This window comes from Salmo salar, chromosome ssa14 (assembly GCF_905237065.1).
Source record: "Salmo salar chromosome ssa14, Ssal_v3.1, whole genome shotgun sequence".
NCBI classification, from domain to species: domain Eukaryota; kingdom Metazoa; phylum Chordata; class Actinopteri; order Salmoniformes; family Salmonidae; genus Salmo; species Salmo salar.
Window position 1 is genome coordinate 72,055,531 of NC_059455.1, and position 21,176 is coordinate 72,076,706.

Genomic DNA, 21,176 nt, shown 5'->3' on the forward strand with positions numbered 1-21,176 from the left:
TTGGGTACAGAGATGATTTAGTCATTCAGAAATCATGTTAACACTATTATTGCACAAATGCAACGTATTGTGACTTGTTAAGCACAGTTTTACTCCTGAACTTATTTAGGCTTGCCATAACAAAGGGCTTGAATACATTTCAGCTTTTCCTTTTTGATTCATTTGTAAATAAAATGATCTAAAAACATAATTCCACTTTGACATTATGGGTTATTGTGTGTAGGCCAGGGACCAAAAATCTAAATGTAATACATTTTAAATTCAGGCTGAGACAGAGGGACTGGTCAGGATAGAGAACAGTCCTGTATTTTGTAGCTGGTGGTGAAATTCTCTCTCTCTCTTCTCAGGCCTCAAAATAAAGAGGGGAAAAGGAAGAGGCAGTTGAATGATATGGGATGGAAAGGTGTGAGAGAACCCCTTTACATTTATGACCTCTGTAGAGCTGCAGGAAGTGGAGTAGTAAACTGGAGTCACGCTCCACAGAACCCACTCAATTCCAAGTACATCACAGAGCCTGAGACAGAGCAGACAGGAACACAAGAACACACAGACCCACTGTATTCTACCTCCCTCAGGATCAATGGTAACTGTTAGACCTAATATAACCTTCATACATCAGGAAAGACTTTAGCCACACAAGTTCCCTCCTAAATCTTCTGACATTATAGGGAGGGACACAGGTTCAAGGCCTCACCTGTCTTGAAATGAACATGTAACATTTGGAGTAATCTTCAGGAAACCACATGTAAAAAAAATACATTTTATGAAATGGATAAGAAGATAATAAACTCGAACAAAATATGAAATGATGATAATTAATATAGAATTTCTAAGTAGGCCTATATATACAACAAGACATTAGGCTACAGACATTGCTCAAGAGCTTGGTATCAGAATGAGAAGAAAAAAAAGGTCCATAAGCAGATAATTTGGTATAGGATACAATTATTAATCCCCTATAAACTCAATCCCCGATCTTAATGATAAAGAAGTCTAATACGTTTACAATGAAGTGTGAATAAATGTTTCCTCGATGTTAGTGAGAGTGGATGTGAGATCAGAAACAGACAGGCGGCTCCATTATGCAGATCTCCGATGTCACCTCGGGGCTAACCACACTTCGCCAAGTACAGGAACAGAGGAACAGCCTAATGGCCCGGCCACAGTCAACACTACATTTCTCACGTGTGTATTTGGGACAACAAAAGATTAGCATTATTCGCAAATATACAACTTAGTTCAAAGGCAGCCGGTTGCCCTGTCTCTTCCTTTCTTTCTTCTATTTAAATATTCAAAAAATTACTTTGGCCTAATCATCCAACGATGTTTTTTCCTATCTGACAGATAGATGATATAGACTAGGATACGAATAAACTATTTTTAATTCCATTTAATATTGTATGTTTTTGGAAATAAGGCCTAATAAAATGTTTACGTGTATTTTTTTCGTTAGAGGGTCATTTAAGATAAATAACGAATGTATGAAATATGAACAGCTCCGAAAATGTATTAGGCTATGCAAAAGTAAACGAATATCCAAACAATTTTAGAAAATGCATAGGCCTAGGTCATGAAGGCTATACACCTAAAGGAAAGGGCAATGAAGACGTTGTTCTTATTCGAACATGACCGTGTTTAAAGTAGGCCTAGAGGCCTATAGGTACATTTATTAATTTTGCATTGACGCAATTATGATGGGCAATTTTGCATTGGGGACATCGAAGAGACGCTCGAAACCAGACCGTAAGGCCATCAGGGCGTGGTCTAGAACGCAACGCCACGCCCTTGTCCCCATGTGGTCCCTGGGGGGCCTTATATGATCAGGCCTTGGGCTCCGAAGCCAGTAGTACTTATCTCACTGTCAAAACTAATCTTCAAACAGTGAATCCTATTCTAACGGTGCATTTCGCGGAACTCCACACGAACTCATCCTATAGGAAATATGACTTCAAACTCCGACCAGAGGCTGGACCACCTTCTGAGCGTGGTGGAGAGCGAGTTTCAGAAGGGCAGCGAGAAAGGAGACGCCTCAGAGAGGGATATTAAACTGGGACTAGAAGATGCAGAATTATGGACCAAGTTTAAAGAACTAACCAACGAAATGATTGTCACCAAGACTGGCAGGTAGGCTATGGTTATTTTTTGCTGTTAGCTACAGATCAAAATGAGGCCTTCGGGGCCTACTGGCCTGCCTAGCTAAAAGCAAAGTTTATCTGGAGAGATCGTAGCCCGCATTTACGCACGACTACGAAGCTAAACGTAACTGATGCGCACAGGTTAGATCAGGCAACAGGCATGTTCAGTCTAGAGGGTATTGGTACAGGCTATAGGCCATATATGCTTTACTGTTACAACTTGAATACCATGTCAAGAATTAGGCATAAAGCGCAATGGTCGTCAAATCGTATAAACCCTATGATTAGGATAAAGTAACGGCCTAGAAATGGCACCCTTTTTAATGCAAATATATATATGTCAAATAATTCATTTATAAAGATCAACGGCTGAGCCAACATAACATAATATTTGGGCTTGCTTAGGCTATATGTATATTTAACAACTTTATTTTAACCTACAGGCGGATGTTTCCAGTGCTCAGAGCGAATGTGAGTGGCTTGGACCCCAACGCTATGTACTCAGTTCTCTTGGACTTCGTGGCTGCAGACAACAACCGGTGGAAGTACGTGAACGGCGAGTGGGTTCCCGGTGGCAAGCCCGAGCCACAGAGCCCTAGCTGCGTCTACATCCACCCAGACTCGCCTAACTTTGGAGCGCACTGGATGAAAGCGCCTGTCTCATTTAGCAAAGTCAAATTGTCCAATAAACTCAACGGGGGAGGACAGGTAAGTCCCCGATTTGTTTTTGTCGTCTTCTGTGTTCGTATTTGTAGTATGCATATTCATTATTATGTAAATCATTTTAAAGTCAACTTGGAAGGCTATGTCATATTGCCCTGCACTCTCAGAGCTAATGATGCTCTACTCTGCTGTGCTGAATTACAAGAGTAGGCTTTTTCTGGGGGAAAACGTTATTAATTTCATGGCAAATCAACTTCACAATTTTGTGTTAGGGCTCTGTAGGCTCATATTTCTCTCTTATTCAGTTTGAGTGTGTGTTTTTTGATTATTCTTTACTGTGATATTATTAAAATAATGTATAATTTCTATCTAGATTATGCTGAACTCTCTGCACAAGTATGAGCCCAGGATACACATTGTGAAGGTTGGAGGGCTCCAGAAGATGATCAGTAGCCAGTCTTTCCCCGAGACTCAGTTCATTGCTGTCACTGCTTACCAGAACGAAGAGGTCAGTGGCCATAGTTACACAGTCACAGAGATAATCCTTGTTCACAATAATAAACATTATATTGTGTTCTGCTTACAATGAAGGAAGAACAGAATATCAGTTGTCATGTTTATGTAACTTGTAGATAACTGCGTTGAAGATCAAACACAATCCATTCGCTAAAGCTTTCCTCGATGCCAAAGAAAGGTAAGAGAAAGAGACTGATATTGTGTCAGCAATATGACAATGCTTTTCCTGTATTTATTTTATTTTGTGTGCGAATTCTGGTATTATGTTTTCAATTTTAGGAGCGACCATAAAGACATGCCAGACCATGGTGGAGACAGCCAACAGTCTGGTTATTCCCAGCGTAAGTCTTCTCTTCAGTTTTGCAACACCAACCAAATTAGAAAAGCTCTTTTTGTACCTCTCCGTTTCAATTCCAACAATCAAACCAAGTCATTATATGTGACATCATTTTCCAACACACTTTTATTAAACGTTCATAAAATCATTATCATCATCATCATACATTTTATTTTCAAGGCCTTCCATGTCCCAGGGAAACTGTACATAGAGAACAGTATGAAAAAGGAAGTGTATTAACCAAACCATTTTGTCTCTTCTCCCTCCAGTTGGTGGTTGGTTTCTACCTGGTAACGGTCCTATGTGCCCTAGCAGCAGCCCCCCTCCGTTCAGCGGGGCCCCTGGCCACTCCTCAGGGTCCTACTGTGAAAGGTACTCCAGCCTGAGGGGCCACAGGGCCGCTCCCTACCCTAGCCACTACCCACACCGCTCCACCAGCTCAAGTAAGAACCTCCTCTACCCAACCCAGCACTCTGGGAATGCACTGATTACTGTTTATTCTGATCACTAGTCAGACTCATAGGTATAGATTACAGCATGGGGGTTTCATGGATTTTAAGATGTTGGTTAAAACATGTTTGAGAAATTACCCCTGAAGGAAATGCATTGTTTTGATCAGAGAAATGTATACTGTTGTTAGTAATTTCTCTATGTACTTTATTGTTTAGACAACTACATGGACAACTCGTCGGGAGCCCTGCCCACCCATGACAGCTGGTCAGCCCTGCAGATCCCTAACTCCACTGGGATGGGAACCCTGGCCCATACCAGCAACTCCACATCCAACTCCAGGTATGGCAACACATGGTCATAGTTGATCATATATATGTTTCTGATATCACTGTTTATTTTTCGGTATGTTCCTGACTACATGATTTTATCAGGAACAATTCTGGGCCCTAGGCCTAGACCTTTACTAGGCCCAGATTTCTTCCTGGTTAGAAAAAACTCGTAACCTAACCTCTCCCTCTCCCTCTCCCTCTCCCGCTCCCTCTCTCTCTCTCTCCCTCTCTCTCTCTCTCTCTCTCTCTCTCTCGCACGCTCTTCCTAACAGCCAGTATCCCAGCCTGTGGTCTGTTGCCGGGACGGCCCTAACTCCTTCCGGCTCCTCCTCTGGTTCTATCGCTGGTGGCCTGACCAGCCAGTTCCTGCGAGGCTCCTCCTACACAGGCCTGACCTCCTCCCTGCCCGTATCCTCACCATCCTCCATGTACGACCCCAGCCTTAGCGAGGTGGGTGTAGGCGTGGGCGAGGCCCAGTTCGAAAGCTCCATCGCCAGGCTCACCGCCTCCTGGGCACCCGTGGCTCAGAGCTACTGAGCACAATGCTTCCATAGCCATTGACTCTCCTCAATCCCCATCCTGTTCCACATCACCACCATCTCCACTCTACTGCCTGACCCTAGGAAACTTTTGGGTTGAAGCAGCAACGCCTTTGAAATGCAGAGAGTCAACTCAGAAGAAGATCTATCTGAAGCAGAGAGATGTAGGGTCCTCTCAGGCCTTGTGTTTTACCAACATGACATGGCTGGTCTTCCATTCCAAACACCCTAGACATTCTAAGCTTAAGTCCATAGGTTGCCATTCTTAAGTTACACACTTGCTGTCTGAGTGGAAGAGGCATCTGTGTTTCCACTGGGAGTTTCCTTCATTCTCTCCAAGGTGCAGTTACAAGCCTAAGACAATCTGAATATACTTCCTCTACAATTGTTCCAGTTGTTGGTGTGTTATTGTAGTTGTGTCCTTCAGTACAGACAGAGTACTCCAAGACAATCGTACGCTGGCGTAAGACAATCAGGATCACTAGCTACACAAAGATAAGTTTATGAAGTAACCCCCTCAACTTTACTAAAGGGGCCAATCCTTATGTTTAACTGTTTATTGTTAAAATTAGTTTTGTTATTATTATAATAGATAAATAAGACGAAATAATCTGTTGATCTAACATAAAAAATGTATATGTGTGTATATAAAATAAATTAACATCCATTTTTGTTGTTAGCCGTTTACATGTAACTGTTTTGGATCCAGTGTTAGTGTGTTGCTTTTCGTGGCCTGAAGGAAAAGAAAGAAGGAAAGAATGAAAGCAAGAGGTGCCTTGTATCCTCCCACTGCAGCCCAGGAGAAAGCACAATGTCTCTCCTCCTTCGCTCTGTGTACATTCCCTCCCTGGCAATCATATGTACATATCTTTTCTATTTGTATTTGTTGGACTCATTGGGAGTTTATGTTTATTTATGTCATTTTAATAATAAATTAAAAGTTCCTTTGTTTTCTCAAATATGACTTCAGTGTGTCAATTACAGTCGCATTCAGTGTCAATGAAATTAGCATAACCTGAGGAACTTAGGCATGCATTACGTTAACTACCACATTACAGTGTCTACAATCATATCATTTCCATTTCCTAAAAGGTGAAGAGGGATTGAATCTATACATTTCAGCCTATGTCATATTAAATTTTATAATATAAAACTGCAAGCCAAAGACTGAGGCCCATGTCTGGATGAAAGAATAAATCATATTTTTTCAGGGCTAAGGTGAATACATAGCCTATTTCAACTGGCACAGATAAGTCTTGTTGAATAACCTTTGTCATCACAACTCAAAAAGAACTCACACACAGTCCACACAAACAAACGAGAAGCCAGTTTTTTGTAAAGAGCCAAATTGTGAGGAAATAACTGTTGAAAATAAAGTCCCTGCCAAAGTACAATGGTTATCACACATAACCTACACAGTACCTATCACACAATGCTTTCATTGATGTTGTGGTCTCCTGCACCCAAATTCAATCATCTTTTGGGGCTGCTGTACAGAGTGTTGTATAAATACCAGTGCCAACACAGCTATGCTAAGTGAATCTTCTTGTGTAATTGATATGACACGTAGAGATGGAACGATTCAGGTTGAGGAATCCTTCTGAGGGGTTTCCATCGCTGACGTATCTTTGTGACAATCTTCATGAAGGTGTGACACACGGCTAACACGTTTAGAATTCCCTGTCTGTCATTAAACAAAAAAAGTAGATGAACCCCAAATGCAGTATGCCAAGAGGACAGACCGCCTCACACCAGGGAGAGAATTCAAATGGAAAGCAACAACGCTTTATTTTGAACTTTAACTCTCCATTTTCAGGGTTGTTTTGCTTTATGTGTCCCTGAAATGTACATTTCTCATATCGTGTCTTCTAGTGTATTGGGTGAAGAGGGTAAATCTAATTTGGACCATATCATCCTCTCATTTCCCCAACAATAAACCATCTGTACTATACTGTAGCTAATGGCAGAGCAGGGAAGCGAACCTGGGTCGCAAGCGTGAAAGGCAAATACCCTACGCAGATTTGCCAATAGGGTTAACCCACATGGTGGGAATTGTAATGTGGCTCATACAGTGCATTCGGAAAGTATTCAGACACCTTGACTTTTTCCACATTTTGTTACGTTACCGCCTTATTCTAAAATTGATTGAATACATTTTTTTCTCTCATCATTCTACACTTAATACCCCATAATGACAAAGCAAAAAACTAATTTCTATTTTTTATTTTTTTTACAGATTTATTACAAATAAGAAACAGAAATACCTTATTTACGTAAGTATACAGACCCTTTGCTATGAGACTCGAAATTGAGCTCAGGTGCTTCCTGTTTCCATTGATCATCCTTGAGATGTTTCTACAACTTGACTGGAGTCCACCTGTGGTAAATTCAATCTATTGGACATGATTTGGAAAGGCACACACCTGTCTATATAAGGTCCCACAGTTGACAGTACATATCAGAGCAAAAACCAAGCCATGAGGGCGTTGTCTGTAGAGCTCCGAGACAGGATTGTGTGGAGGCACAGATCTGGGGAATGGTACCAAAAAAAAATGCTGCAGCATTGAAGGTCCTCCATCATTCTTAAATGGAAGAACTTTGGAACCACCAAGACTCTTCCTAGAGCTGGTCGCCCAACCAAACTGAACAATCGGAGGATAAGAGCCTTGGTCAGGGAGGTGACCAAGAACCCGACGGTCAATCTGACATAGCTCCAGAGTTCCTCTGTGGAGATGGGAGAACCTTCCAGAAGGACAACCATCTCTGTGGATCACGCCACAAATCAGGCATTTATGGTAGAGTGGCCAGACAGAAGCCACTTCTCAGTAAAAGGCAGCCTGCTTTCATGTGCATTTTCAACAAAGTACTGAGTTAAGGGTCTGAATACTTATGTAAATATTATATTTCAGTTTTAGATTTTTTTTTGCTTTGTCATTATGGGGCATTGTGTGTAGATTGATGAAGGAAAAAACAATTTAATCAATTTTAGAATAAGGCTGTAACGTAATAAAATGTGGAAAAAGTCAAGGGGTCTGAATACTTTCCGAATGCACAGTATAGCGAGGATCACTACTATACCATGAACACTAATCATAGGTATACACATACACTTTCAACTCTCATATTCCATCTTTGTCATGATAGGCATCAGGTTAGGTTGATATGTACTGAATGATGACCGTTCTCTCTCTGAGTTCTTTCTCTGAAAGGCTCAGAGAGCAGGGCGGGCGACCTGTCCCAGGACTGGAAAGTGATGGAGGGTTCCACACCAGGGTGTAAATGAAAACTGCAGGGTCACAGGGCCACCAGCAAACAGTAATGAAGCAGCAATGTGACATCCAGCTGGCAGGGCCTGGCCAGGTTAGGGTTGGACTGCAGCAGGCTGGAGGACTGCAACCCTGTGTGCTGGAGCAAGGAGCAAAGGTTCCCCTCAGTCAAAATACCTCCATACCTTTATTTTACAACTTCATACTCTATACCTCTGTCCGCTTTATGGCAGCTTCAAGTAGCATTGGCTTTGACATTGGATCATCTTATGATTGAAAGGACTGGGATGTCCAAGTTTTTTTGTGTTGAATATATACACTGCTCCAAAAAATAAAGGGAACACTTAAACAACACAATGTAACTCCAAGTCAATCACACTTCTGTGAAATCAAACTGTCCACTTAGGAAGCAACACTGATTGACAATAAAATTCACATGCTGTTGTGCAAATGGAATAGACAACAGGTGGAAATTATAGGCAATTAGCAAGACACCCCCAATAAAGGAGTGGTTCTGCAGGGGGTGACCACAGACCACTTCTCAGTTCCTATGCTTCCTGGCTGATGTTTTGGTCACTTTTGAATGCTGGCGGTGCTTTAAAATCTAGTGGTAGCATGAGACGGAGTCTACAACCCACACAAGTGGCTCAGGTAGTGCAGCTCATCCAGGATGGCACATCAATGCGAGCTGTGGCAAGAAGGTTTGCTGTGTCTGTCAGCGTAGTGTCCAGAGCATGGAGGCGCTACCAGGAGACAGGCCAGTACATCAGGAGACGTGGAGGAGGCCGTAGGAGGGCAACAACCCAGCAGCAGGACCGCTACCTCCGCCTTTGTGCAAGCAGGAGCAGGAGAAGCACTGCCAGAGCCCTGCAAAATGACCTCCAGCAGGCCACAAATGTGCATGTGTCTGCTCAGACGGTCAGAAACAGACTCCATGAGGGTGGTATGAGGGCCCGACGTCCACAGGTGGGGGTTGTGCTTACAGCCCAACACCGTGCAGGACGTTTGGCATTTGCCAAAGAACACCAAGATTGGCAAATTCGCCACTGGCGCCCTGTGCTCTTCACAGATGAAAGCAGGTTCACACTGAGCACGTGACAGACGTGACAGAGTCTGGAGACGCCGTGGAGAACGTTCTACTGCCTGCAACATCCTCCAGCATGACCGGTTTGGCGGTGGGTCAGTCATGGTGTGGGGTGGCATTTCTTTGGGGGGCCGCACAGCCCCCCATGTGCTCGCCAGTGGTAGCCTGACTGCCATTAGGTACCAAGATGAGATCCTCAGACCCCTTGTGAGACAATATGCTGGTGCGGTTGGCCCTGGGTTCCTCCTAATGCAAGACAATGCTAGACCTCATGTGGCTGGAGTGTGTCAGCAGTTCCTGCAAGAGGAAGGCATTGATGCTATGGACCGGCCCGCCCGTTCCCCAGACCTGAATCCAATTGAGCACATCTGGGACATCATGTCTCGCTCCATCCACCAACGCCACGTTGCACCACAGACTGTCCAGGAGTTGGCGGATGCTTTAGTCCAGGTCTGGGAGGAGATCCCTCAGGAGACCATCCGCCACCTCATCAGGAGCATGCCCAGGCATTGTAGGGAGGTCATACAGGCACGTGGAGGCCACACACACTACTGAGCCTCATTTTGACTTGTTTTAAGGACATTACATCAAAGTTGGATCAGCCTGTAGTGTGGTTTTCCACTTTAATTTTGAGTGTGACTCCAAATCCAGACCTCCATGGGTTGATAAATTGGATTTCCATGGATTATTTTTGTGTGATTTTGTTGTCAGCACATTCAACTATGTAAAGAAAAAAGTATTTAATAAGATTATTTCTTTCATTCAGATCTAGGATGTTATTTTAGTGTTCCCTTAATTTTTTTGAGCAGTATATATATATATATATATATATATATATATATATATATATATATGTGTGTGTGTGTGTCTGTGTGTGTGTGTGTGTCTGTGTGTGCACACGTGTGTGCATGAGTGCGTGCCTGTGTCTGTGCATTTGTTTGTGTGTGAGTGTTTCTGGATACTCAGTGAGGATGTTTGCTGTTTGGGCAGCACATACTGGTCTTTGCTCAGTCTTCCAGTGGTAAATAAGTCCTGCTGAGTTAGGCCATCTGTCTGCTATGTTATGGGAAGTGTGTGTATCTGCAAACAGACAGACAGACAGACAGACAGACAGACAGACAGACAGACAGACAGACAGACAGACAGACAGACAGACAGACAGACAGACAGACAGACAGACAGACAGACAGACAGACAGACAGACAGACAGACAGACAGACAGACAGACAGACAATAGTTCAGTGACTGAAGTCTTTGTCCGTCCAGAGAGCTGAGTACACAGCATGTTAGCCTCTCCGCTTGCCCAATCGCTATGACCTGCAGTCTCGGTTGGTCCTCGTTAATTGTGTGTGTGTGTGTGTGAATACACTCTACAGAGTGTGCCCGGCATTAGGGTGTGGAGGGCTGGTCTGTGTATCCCAAACAGAAGAGGTCAATTGAGTTTTGATAAGCTCAATGGTGTTCTAAGGGGTCAGGAAACCCCAATCAGACAGTAGAAAGTCCTCTTGTTTACTTATTTCTATATGGTTAGTCATAGTGGTGCTCAAGGTCCCTCTCTTGTATACTGAAAACACATAGAGAACTGAATAGATAGATAGATAGATAGATAGATAGATAGATAGATAGATAGATAGATAGATAGATAGATAGATAGATAGATAGATAGATAGATAGATAGATAGATAGATAGATAGATAGATAGATAGATAGATAGATAGATAGATAGATAGATAGATAGATAGATAGATAGATAGATAGATAGAACAGTATAATACATTCTGATTGGGAATTGATTGAGCAACCTTTATCAATCTCTACATTTAGTACACAAGCTTCTGGGGATGAGGCCTACTCTCCTATCCTGTAATTGGCTAGGAGTTCTCTCATGTATTCCTTCGTTTCCAGGAATATTTTGCAGTGCAAACACGCCGGTTGTGATGGTGAGTCAGAGAGCAAAGCATTCTGGGTGATTTATGAGGTTCCACCGCCAAAAAACAAGTTGTCGAATCTGGAACAGCTAGTCAGCGCAGCGGAGGGGGTGGTGTGTTTGCAGACCTCCCCCTCTCCCCCTTCACCCCTCCTCTCACCCCTCCTCTCCTCTCCCCCTCCCATCCCACCTCATCTTCTGGTGTCTGTGTGTCTTCGCTAATGAAGAAATTGTCGTACCTGGGTGAGACATTGCTCTCAGCTGAATTCTCTACCTCCTCCTCTGCCCCTTTCCTCCCTCTCTTCCTGCCCTCAACCTCTACCCGTCAGCCCTGAGCCCAACCAACCCCACCCAACACCACCCAACGACAGTCCAGGCAGAGTGGTAGAAAGTGAATAGTTTCATTCCAAAATGCTATATATCCATTTTCAGAAATGTTTGTAAATGAGATTATATTGTTTAATTAAAGAAAATATGAAAGATATTGGTGTGTTTTAATCATGTTCAATGCCAGTCATGTATTTGTTTAAAATCTATCACTTGATGGATTCATTTCAGAGAGACAAATAATCATGTTTTTTTTCTAAATGCTATATATTTTATTTATTTATTTCACCTTTATTTAACCAGGTAGGCAAGTTGAGAACAAGTTCTCATTTACAATTGCGACCTGGCCAAGATAAAGCAAGCAGTTTGACACATACAACAACACAGAGTTACACATGGAGTAAAACAAACATACAGTCGATAATATAGTAGAAAAATAAGTCTATATAGAAAGTGAGTAAATGAGGTGAGATAAGGGAGGTAAAGGCAAAAAAGGTCATGGTGGCGAAGTAAATACAATATAGCAAGTACAACACTGGAATGGTAGATTTGCAGTGGAAGAAAGTGCAAAGTAGAAATTATGGGGTGCAAAGGAGCAAAATAAATGAATAAATACAGTAAGGGAAGAGGTAGTTGTTTGGGCTAAAATATAGATGGGCTATGTACAGGTGCAATAATCTGTGAGCTGCTCTAACAGCTGGTGCTTAAAGCTAATGAGGGAGATAAGTGTTTCCAGTTTTAAATATTTTTGTAGTTCGTTCCAGTCATTGGCAGCAGAGAACTGGAAGGACAGGCGGCCGAAGGAGGAATTGGCTTTGGGGTTGACCAGAGAGATATACCTGCTGGAGCGCGTGCTACCGGTGGGTGCTGCTATGGTGACCAGCGAGCTGAGATAAGGGGGAACTTTACCTAGCAGGGTCTTGTAGATGACCTGGAGCCAGTGGGATTGGTGACGAGTATGAAGCGAGGGCCAACCAACGAGAGCATACAGGTCGCAGTGGTGGGTAGTATATGGGACTTTGGTGACAAAACGGATGGCACTGTGATAGACTGCATCCAATTTATTGAGTAGGGTATTGGAGGCTATTTTGTAAATGACATCGCCGAAGTCGAGCACATTCAGCACATTCAACTATGTAAAGAAAAAAGTATTTAATAAGATTATTTCATTCATTCAGATCTAGGATGTGTTATTTTAGTGTTCCCTTTATTTTTTTGAGCAGTGTATATACACGGGACATGACAAGACGAGGACAAGGACGTCTGACTGCTATGCCATCTTGGATCTCATATCCGCCACACTCTCAGAGAAATAAGTAGTATTGATAGGTTTTACACTATTTTTTATAAAGAACTATATAAATTATACATTTGTGGCATCTGGGTTGGAGAGCAGAGAGTGACGGAGGTGCGTGAAAGCTTAGCAGAGGAGGGGTGGAGAGAGGGAGAGAAGGGGAGCGAGAGAGGGGAGAGAGCGAGATGGAGAGAGAGAGAGGGGGAGAGGGAGGGAGAGCTAGAGAGAGGGAGAAAGAGAGACAAATGGAGAGAGAGAGGGGTGAGAGAGGGGAGAGCGAGAGAATGAGAGAGAGAGAAAGATGGAGAGAGAGAGAAAGAGAGAGGGGGGAGAGGGAAAGAGAGAGAGTGCTGAAACACTTTATGAGTTAGACTGAGTAGGTGATAATGATATTGTGATATGCTGCTACTGCAGAACAGTCAATTAGGCTTAATTGGATTTTAAATGGTTAAAGGGGAGGTGTGTGTGTGTGTTCCTGTGTGCATGCATTTCTGTATTTCTGTAAGTGAATTTGTGTGTGTGACTGTGTGCGTGTGTTTGTGTGTCCATGTGGCGAGGGAGGGAGAGAGAGAGAGAGAGAGAGAGAGAGAGAGAGAGAGAGAGAGATGCTAATTTGATATAGAGAAGACCTAACTCACTCTATTAAATCAATCAAAACAGGAACATTTTACATTTGGCTAGAAATTCAAAAGGAAATTATAACAGAGAAAAATGGCCTCCTGTGTGCTACCTATATCCCCCCACTAGAATCCCCATACTTTAATGAAGACAGCTTCTCCATCCTGGAGAGGGAAATCAATTATTTCCAGGCCCAGGGACACTAGTCTGTGGTGACCTAAATGCCAGAACTGAACAAGAACCTGACACCCTCAGCACACAGGGGGACAAACACCTACTTGGATGTGACAACATTCCCTCCCCCATATAGACCCCCCTAGGCACAACTACGACAACATAACAAACAAAAACGGGTCAGAACTCCTGCAGCTCTGTCACACGCTGGGTATGTACATAGTCAATGGTAGGCTTAGATGGAACTCCTATGGTAGGTACACTTATAGCTCATCTCTTGGCAGTAGTACTGTACACTACTTTATCACTAACCTCAACCCAGAGTCTCTCAGAGCATTCACAGTCAGCCCACTGACACCCCTATCAGATCACAGCAAAATCACAGTCTACTTGAACAGAGCAATAAAGCAGTTATCAAAACCAACGGAACGGAATAATATTAAGAAATGCTATAGATGGAAGGAAAGTAGTGTAGAAAACTACCAAAAAACAATTAGGCAACAATAAATTCAATCCCTTTTAGACAACTTCCTGAACAAAACGTTCCACTGTAACAGTGAAGGTGTAAACTTGGCATTAGAAAATCTAAACAGTATATTTGACCTCTCAGCTTCCCTATCAAATCTAAAAATGTCAAACAGAAAACCGAAGAAAATGAACATCAATGACAAATGGTTTGATGAAGAATGCAAAACCTGAGAAAGAATTTGAGAAAGAAACCTATCCAACCAAAAACATAGAGACCCAGAAAACTTGAGCTTTCACTATGGTGAATCACTAAAACAATACGGAAATACTATGGAAAAAGAAGGAACAGCACGTCATAAATCAGCTCAATGTAATTGAAGAATCCAGAGACTCTAACCACTTCTGGGAAAATTGGAAAACAAACAACACGAAGAGTTATCTATGCAAAATGGAGATGTATGGGTAAACCACTCCTCTATTCTTTTTGGCCCTATAACAAAGAACTAACAGCAAAAACAAAAGCAAAAACATGATCAAATACAAATCTTATAATCAACTATTAAAGACTACCAGAACCCACTGGATTCTCCAATTACCTTGAATGAACTACAGGACAAAGTACAATTCGTCCAACCCAAAAAGGCCTGTTGTAACGGTCGTCTGAAGGAGAAGTGGACCAAAGCGCAGCGTGGTAAGTGCTCATGATTCTTTATCATCACAACACACTCAAACAAAACAACAAAAGGCGAAAAACGAAAACGTACAGTTCTGTCAGGCAAGAGGCTAAACAGAAAACAACCTCCCACAAACACAGGAAGAAAACAGGCTGCCTAAGTATGATTCCCAATCGGAGACAATGATAGACAGCTGCCTCTGATTGGGAACCACACTGGCCCAAAAACAAAGAAACAGAAAACATAGATTTTCCCACCCGAGTCACACCCTGACCTAACCAAACATAGAGAATAATAAGGATCTCTACGGTCAGGGCGTGACACCTGTGGTGTTGATGGTATCGAAGTATCAAAGAAATTATAACATTTACAGACCACAAATTCCAATTGGCTATACTAAAACTCTTTAACATCATCCTTAGCTCTCGCTTCTTCCCCAATATTTGGAACCAAGGACTGATCACCCCAATCCACAAAAGTAGGGACTGGGGAGCGTCGCTGGAGGCTCCGGACTGGGGAGCGTCGCTGGAGGCTCTGGACTGGGGACCGTTGCTGCAGGTTCCGCGCCATGGATCATCACTGGAGGCTTTGTGCCATGGATCATCACTGGAGGCTTCGTGCCATGGATCATCTCTACAGGCTCCGGGCCATGGATCATCACTACAGGCTCTGGGCCATGGATCATCACTACAGGCTTCTTGCCATGGATTATCCCTACAGGCTCCGGGCAATGGATTATCACTGGAGGCTTCGTGCCATGGATCATCCCTACAGGCTCCGGGCCATGGATCATCACTGGAGGCTTCGTGCCATGGATTATCACAACAGGCTCCGGGCCATGGATCATCACTGGAGGCTTCGTGCCATGGATCATCACTGGAGGCTTCGGACCATAGATCATCCCTGAAGGTGTCCTACGTGGAGCTGGCACCGGTCTCACCGGACTGGGGAGACGCACAGGAGACTGGGTGCGCAGAGCAGGCACAGGGTATACTGGGCCGTGGAGGCGCACTGGAGGTCTGGAGCTTAGGGCTGGCACACCCCGTCCTGGCTGGATGTTTATTTTAGCCCAGCAAGGGCGGAGCGCTGGCACAGGATGAACTGTTTGTGCTGGTGAACGAGGGGTACCGTGCGTAGAGCTGGCGCAGGATAACCTGGGCCGAAGAGACGCACTGGAGACCAGGAACGCTGAGCCAGCACACTTCTTCCTGGCTGACTGCCAACTCTACCACGGCAACTGTGAGGATCTTGCACCGAGCGCACCGGGCTGTGAGTGTGCACTGGCGACACAGTGCGCGTCACTGCATAACACGGTGCTTGCTCGGTCACTCGCTCCCCACGGTAAGCACGGGGAGGTGGCTCAGGTCTCAACCCCGACTTCGCCAATCTCCCCGTGTGCCCCCCCAAAAAATGTTTTGCCGCTGCCTCCCGGGCTTCCGTTGTTGCCGTGCTTGTTCCTCAAAGTATCGCCATTCCGCTTTTGATGCCTCTATCTCCTCTTGCGGACGGCGATACTCCCCAGGCCTTGTCCAGGGTCCTACCCCATCCAGGATTTCCTCCCAGGTCCAGTCCTCCTGACCATGCTGCTTGGTCCTTTGGTGGTGGGTAGTTCTGTTATGGCTGTCGTTAGAAGGAGTGGACCAAAGCGCAGCGTGGTAAGTGTTCATTATGGTTTATTAAACAATGAAACACTAGAACAAAGAAACAAAACGAAAAGCTAAACAGTTCCGTCAGGTAACGAAATACAAAACAGAAAATAACTACCCACAAAACACAGGTGGGATAAGGCTGCCTAAGTATGATTCCTAATCAGAGACAACGATAGACAGCTGCCTCTGATTAGGAACCATACTCGGCCCAACACAAAGAAACACAAAACATAGAATGCCCACCCCACACCCTGACCTAACAAAATAGAGAAATAAACCGTCTCTCTCAGGTCAGGGCGTGACAACAATGTACTGAGAAAATGTCAAATTCTCTTTTTAACAAATTACCGTACGACAGACATATTCACCCTGCACACCCTAATTGACAAACAAACAAACAAACCAAAACAAAGGCAAAGTCTTCTCATGCTTTGTTGATTTCAAAAAAGCTTTTGACTCAATTTGGCATGAGGGTCTGCTATACAACTTGATGGAAAGTGGTGTTGGGGGAAAACATACAACATTATAAAATCCATGTACACAAACAACAAGTGTGCAGTTAAAATTGGCAAAAAACACACATTTCTTTCCATAGGGCCGTGGGGTGAGACAGGGATGCAGCTTAAGCCCCACCCTCTTCAACATAATTTATATATCAACGAATTGGCGAGGGCACTAGAACAGTCTGCAGCACCCAACCTCACCCTACTAGAATCTGAAGTCAAATATCTACTGTTTGCTGATGATCTGGTGCTTCTGTCCCCAACCAAGGAGGGCCTACAGCAGCACCTAGATCTTCTGCACAGATTCTGTCAGACCAGGGCCCTGACAGTAAATCTCTGTAAGACAAAAATAATTGCCAGTTGCCAGGACCACAAATACAAATTCCATCTAGACACCGTTGCCCTAGAGCACACAAAAAACTATACATACCTTGGCCTAAACATCAGCGTCAAAAGTTACTTCCACAAAGCTGTGAACAAGCTGAGAGACAAGGCAAGAAGAGCATTCCATGCCATCAAATGGAACATAAAATTCGACATACCAATTAGGATCTGGCTAAAAATACTTGAATCAGTTATAGAACCCACTGCCATTTATGATTGTGAGGTCTGGGGTCCGCTCACCAACCAAGAATTCACAAAATGGGACAAACACCAAATTGAGACTCTGCATGCAGAATTCTGCAAAAAATATCCTCAGTGTACAACGTAAAACACCAAATAATGCAGGCAGAGCAGAATTAGGCCAATACCTGCTAATGATCAAAATCCAGAAAAGAGCTATTAAATTCTACAACCACCTAAAAGGAGGTGATTCCCAAACCTTCCATAACAAAGTCATCACCTATAGAGAGATGAACCTGGAGAAGAGTACGCCAAGCAAGCTGGTCCTATGGCTCTGTTCTCAAACAGAAACATACCCCACAGAGCCCCAGGACAGCAACACAATTAGACCCAACCAAATCATGATAAAACAAAAAGATAATTACTTGACACATTGGAGATAATAAACAAAAAAACAGAGCAAACTAAAATGCTATTTGGCCCTAAACAGAGAGTACACATTGGAAGAATACCTGACCACTGTGACTGACCCAAACTTAAGGAAAGCTCTCTACTATGTACAGACTCAGTGAGCATAGCCTTGCTATTGAGAATGGCCGCTGTAGGCAGACCTGGCTCTCAAGAGAAGACAGGCTATGTGCACACTGCCCACAAAATGAGGTGGAAACTGAGCTGCACTAACCTCCTGACAAATGTATGACCATATTAGAGACACATGTTTCCCTCAGATTACACAGATGCACAAAGAATTCGAAAACAAACCCACTTTTGATAAACTCCCATATACTGGGTGAAATACCACAGTGTGCCATCACAGCAGCAAGATTTGTGACTTGTTGCTACAGGAAAAGGGCAACCAGTAAAGAACAAACACCATTGTAAATACAACCCATATTTATGTTTATTTATTTTCCATTTTGTACTTTAACTATTTGCACATAATATGACATTTGAAGTGTCTTTGTTATTTTGAAATGTAATGTAAATTTGTATTGTTTATTTCACTTTTGTTTATTATCTACTTCACTTGCTTTGGCATTCCATGCCAATAAAGCCCTTTAATTTAAATTTAAATTTAATTCAGAGAGAGAGAGAGAGATGCCCTAGAGTACATGAAGTTGTCAAAACAGAAGGTGCCCCATTGACACACACACGCACGCACACAGTCTCTCTCACACACTGATTTATTTTTATTTTTTATAATTCAATAAAGTAATATGAGATCTGTATGTAAAACATTTACATTTGACATTTGAGTAATTTAGCTTATGCTCTTATCCAGAGTGACTTACAGAAAGTGCATTCATCTTAAAATAGCTTGGTGAGACAACTACATATTACAGTGAAATATACAAGGTACGAACATTCCATTCCAGCTAAACAATGGATATATATAGTGTTTTGCAACAACAACAAAAATCTATGAATAAAAAAATCTGTGAACAGTAATATTTTACACACACATGATGGTACCCATAAGCATTCATTTCTGATGAAAAAACACAAATCTGAAAAATGTGTGGATATAAACTTTTGGAAAGAAACTCTTCAAGATATGCAGGCAGCTAATTCTGGAACAGAGAGCCTCTGGTCAATAGAAAGTGGGCCTCCTACTGTCATACTGTGAAATCTGGTCATCTACCACGCTAGTGAACAGTTTAGCTACCTCACTCGTGAAACAGCACCGACTCAGGCACAACAAAAACCTGCACCCTTTGGAGGAATATAACAGAACACTGAAAATGTCTGTAGCCACTTGGTTGGAATCACAGATGTTGGGTTATTCTGTGGAGAACCATTTTTTGGGGGGGGGACGGGACGACAAATCATCACACAAATCAGCCTCAGAAATTCTACTCTCACTTTCTGATATAATCAGAATAAAAGGATCATTTTCAAGGTGAATCGGATGTTGTCTGAAAGCTTTTATAATACATATGTGACAGTTTCACACATCAAGAAGAGTTGCTAGCTAGCATAAGCTAATGTATGTCTCCACAAGTCACCACTAAGATGGTGACACACTCTCACCATCCTGACAGGGCCTGTCAACTTAGCTGTGGATAGTTTCACCAAGTAGGACAGACTTGTAAACAAACTGGTCTGTCCCTGTTGAAATAACATCTAGCAGAGATGCAACATGTCCGATGCTATGGCCTATGTGAGAAAGACCCTTTCTCCACCCATTGATAATAGCATGTGGATGAATTACATGTTGGTAAAAACATGTAATATCATGTTGATAATTATAATCTATGATGATACTACTAGGTGGTGAGGAGAGTACAACGAACATGTGAGACATAGAAACCAATGTCTGCCACTCTCCTTTCCACTTTCTAAGTTCTAACAGGGGTATCAATACCAGTACTTCTCTATGATGCCCTGAAAATTGTTCTGTGTATACTGAAGTCTTGCAAGCACTTCAACATAGGACAAATACAATGTTTTAGTTTTATTCAACTATAAGGTTTACTGTGGACTGGCTGGCATTTGATCATTTGTTTTATAGGAAACACCCACAGCTGCCCACTCTGTTTCAAGGTTTGGTGACATTTTCATTGAATTCTCCCTGTCCAAACCCAAACGGCCCCCTCCGCCTCTCTTTGTTTACTACTGACTCACTGCCCAGACCTGGAGGAACCCAGGAGGAACACATCTGTACAAACCAGGAAGAGATGAAGGGTTTAAATAGGAAGGGTCCAGCTTAGCGTTGGACTACATCAGAGTAAAGTACTGTGTACAACAGCTGAAGTAAACAAGGGCTTACTGTGGCACAGATGCTTAGATGTGTTTGTTGCATCAGTAACGTAGACTCACTTTGAACATGATAGGCATACGAGAGGCTTGTTCAAAGGACATTATGTTTCTTTTCTGTTGTCATCCTTATAAAGCTGATTTCTAGATAATTCCCATATATATCCCGTTTCTAGGCATCCTTTCAATTACACTATGAATGGAAGTTACAGGATTTTTAGATCAATAATCCCATTGATGATTGCTTGCTCACCAGTGTCCTCATGCGATGCTTGGATGCCCACTTCTGGTAGGATGGAGGTGCCCAGTTGCCCTCCTTCCATTCAGACAAATCTCTTTCCTTTCACCCTGCCTGCCAACTGTGCCAAGTCATGAATATTAACAGTGTGAATTAAATGAAAACAAGGCTTGTGAAAGAATCAAATAATGCAACACTACTACTCAAGGATTACAACAGGATATTTTATTCATGAGTCTGTAAACTCTCAAAGGTTCAGAGGTTCAGAGGCAAAAAGATGAGTACTCTCAAACACAGTCAGATAATCCTATAGATAGATTCCCAGAAATGAGGTTTTCTTATGGTTGAACAACCAATGACTTCAGATGGCTCTCTGTGTTGTTTTGAACTTGATAGTACGCAATCAAAGCACCGATTTGAATTCAAATGTCGACTACATTTCAGAGGCAGACGTTTAGCTTCATGGAGTTTTGTTGGTACCATGTAACCTTGCATCATATCGGACCGGTACAGGGATTGTCATTGTTAAAATGTTGTAAATATTGGAAACATTGAACTGTTGAGCCTTTGATAATAAAATGCTTTATCTTATAAAGTTGTATCCATTAATGCACATGAGAAAGTTTCTTGATTTATTTTACCCCCGGGAGAACAGTGAGGG

The 21,176-nt window shown here is 42.8% G+C and overlaps 1 protein-coding gene across 1 annotated transcript; it reads left to right on the top strand.

Annotated features, from left to right (window-relative positions):
* Window positions 1-1,829: 1,829 nt before the first annotated feature.
* Window positions 1,830-5,931, top strand: LOC106570244 (T-box transcription factor T-A). The gene is made up of 8 exons (XM_014142351.2): window positions 1,830-2,124; window positions 2,579-2,843; window positions 3,172-3,306; window positions 3,431-3,492; window positions 3,594-3,655; window positions 3,921-4,094; window positions 4,320-4,443; window positions 4,706-5,931. Exons 1-8 carry the CDS (start codon window positions 1,943-1,945, stop codon window positions 4,968-4,970), a joined length of 1,269 nt encoding a protein of 422 aa, XP_013997826.1. The 5' UTR covers window positions 1,830-1,942; the 3' UTR covers window positions 4,971-5,931.
* Window positions 5,932-21,176: the final 15,245 nt, after the last annotated feature.

Coding starts and splice junctions, on each gene's coding strand:
- LOC106570244 (XM_014142351.2), top strand. CDS start 1,943: ATGACTTCAAACTCCGACCAGAGGCTGGACCACCTTCTGAGCGTGGTG. Junction 4,095..4,319: donor ACACCGCTCCACCAGCTCAA/GTAAGAACCTCC, acceptor TTTATTGTTTAG/ACAACTACATGGACAACTCG. Junction 4,444..4,705: donor AACTCCACATCCAACTCCAG/GTATGGCAACAC, acceptor TCTTCCTAACAG/CCAGTATCCCAGCCTGTGGT.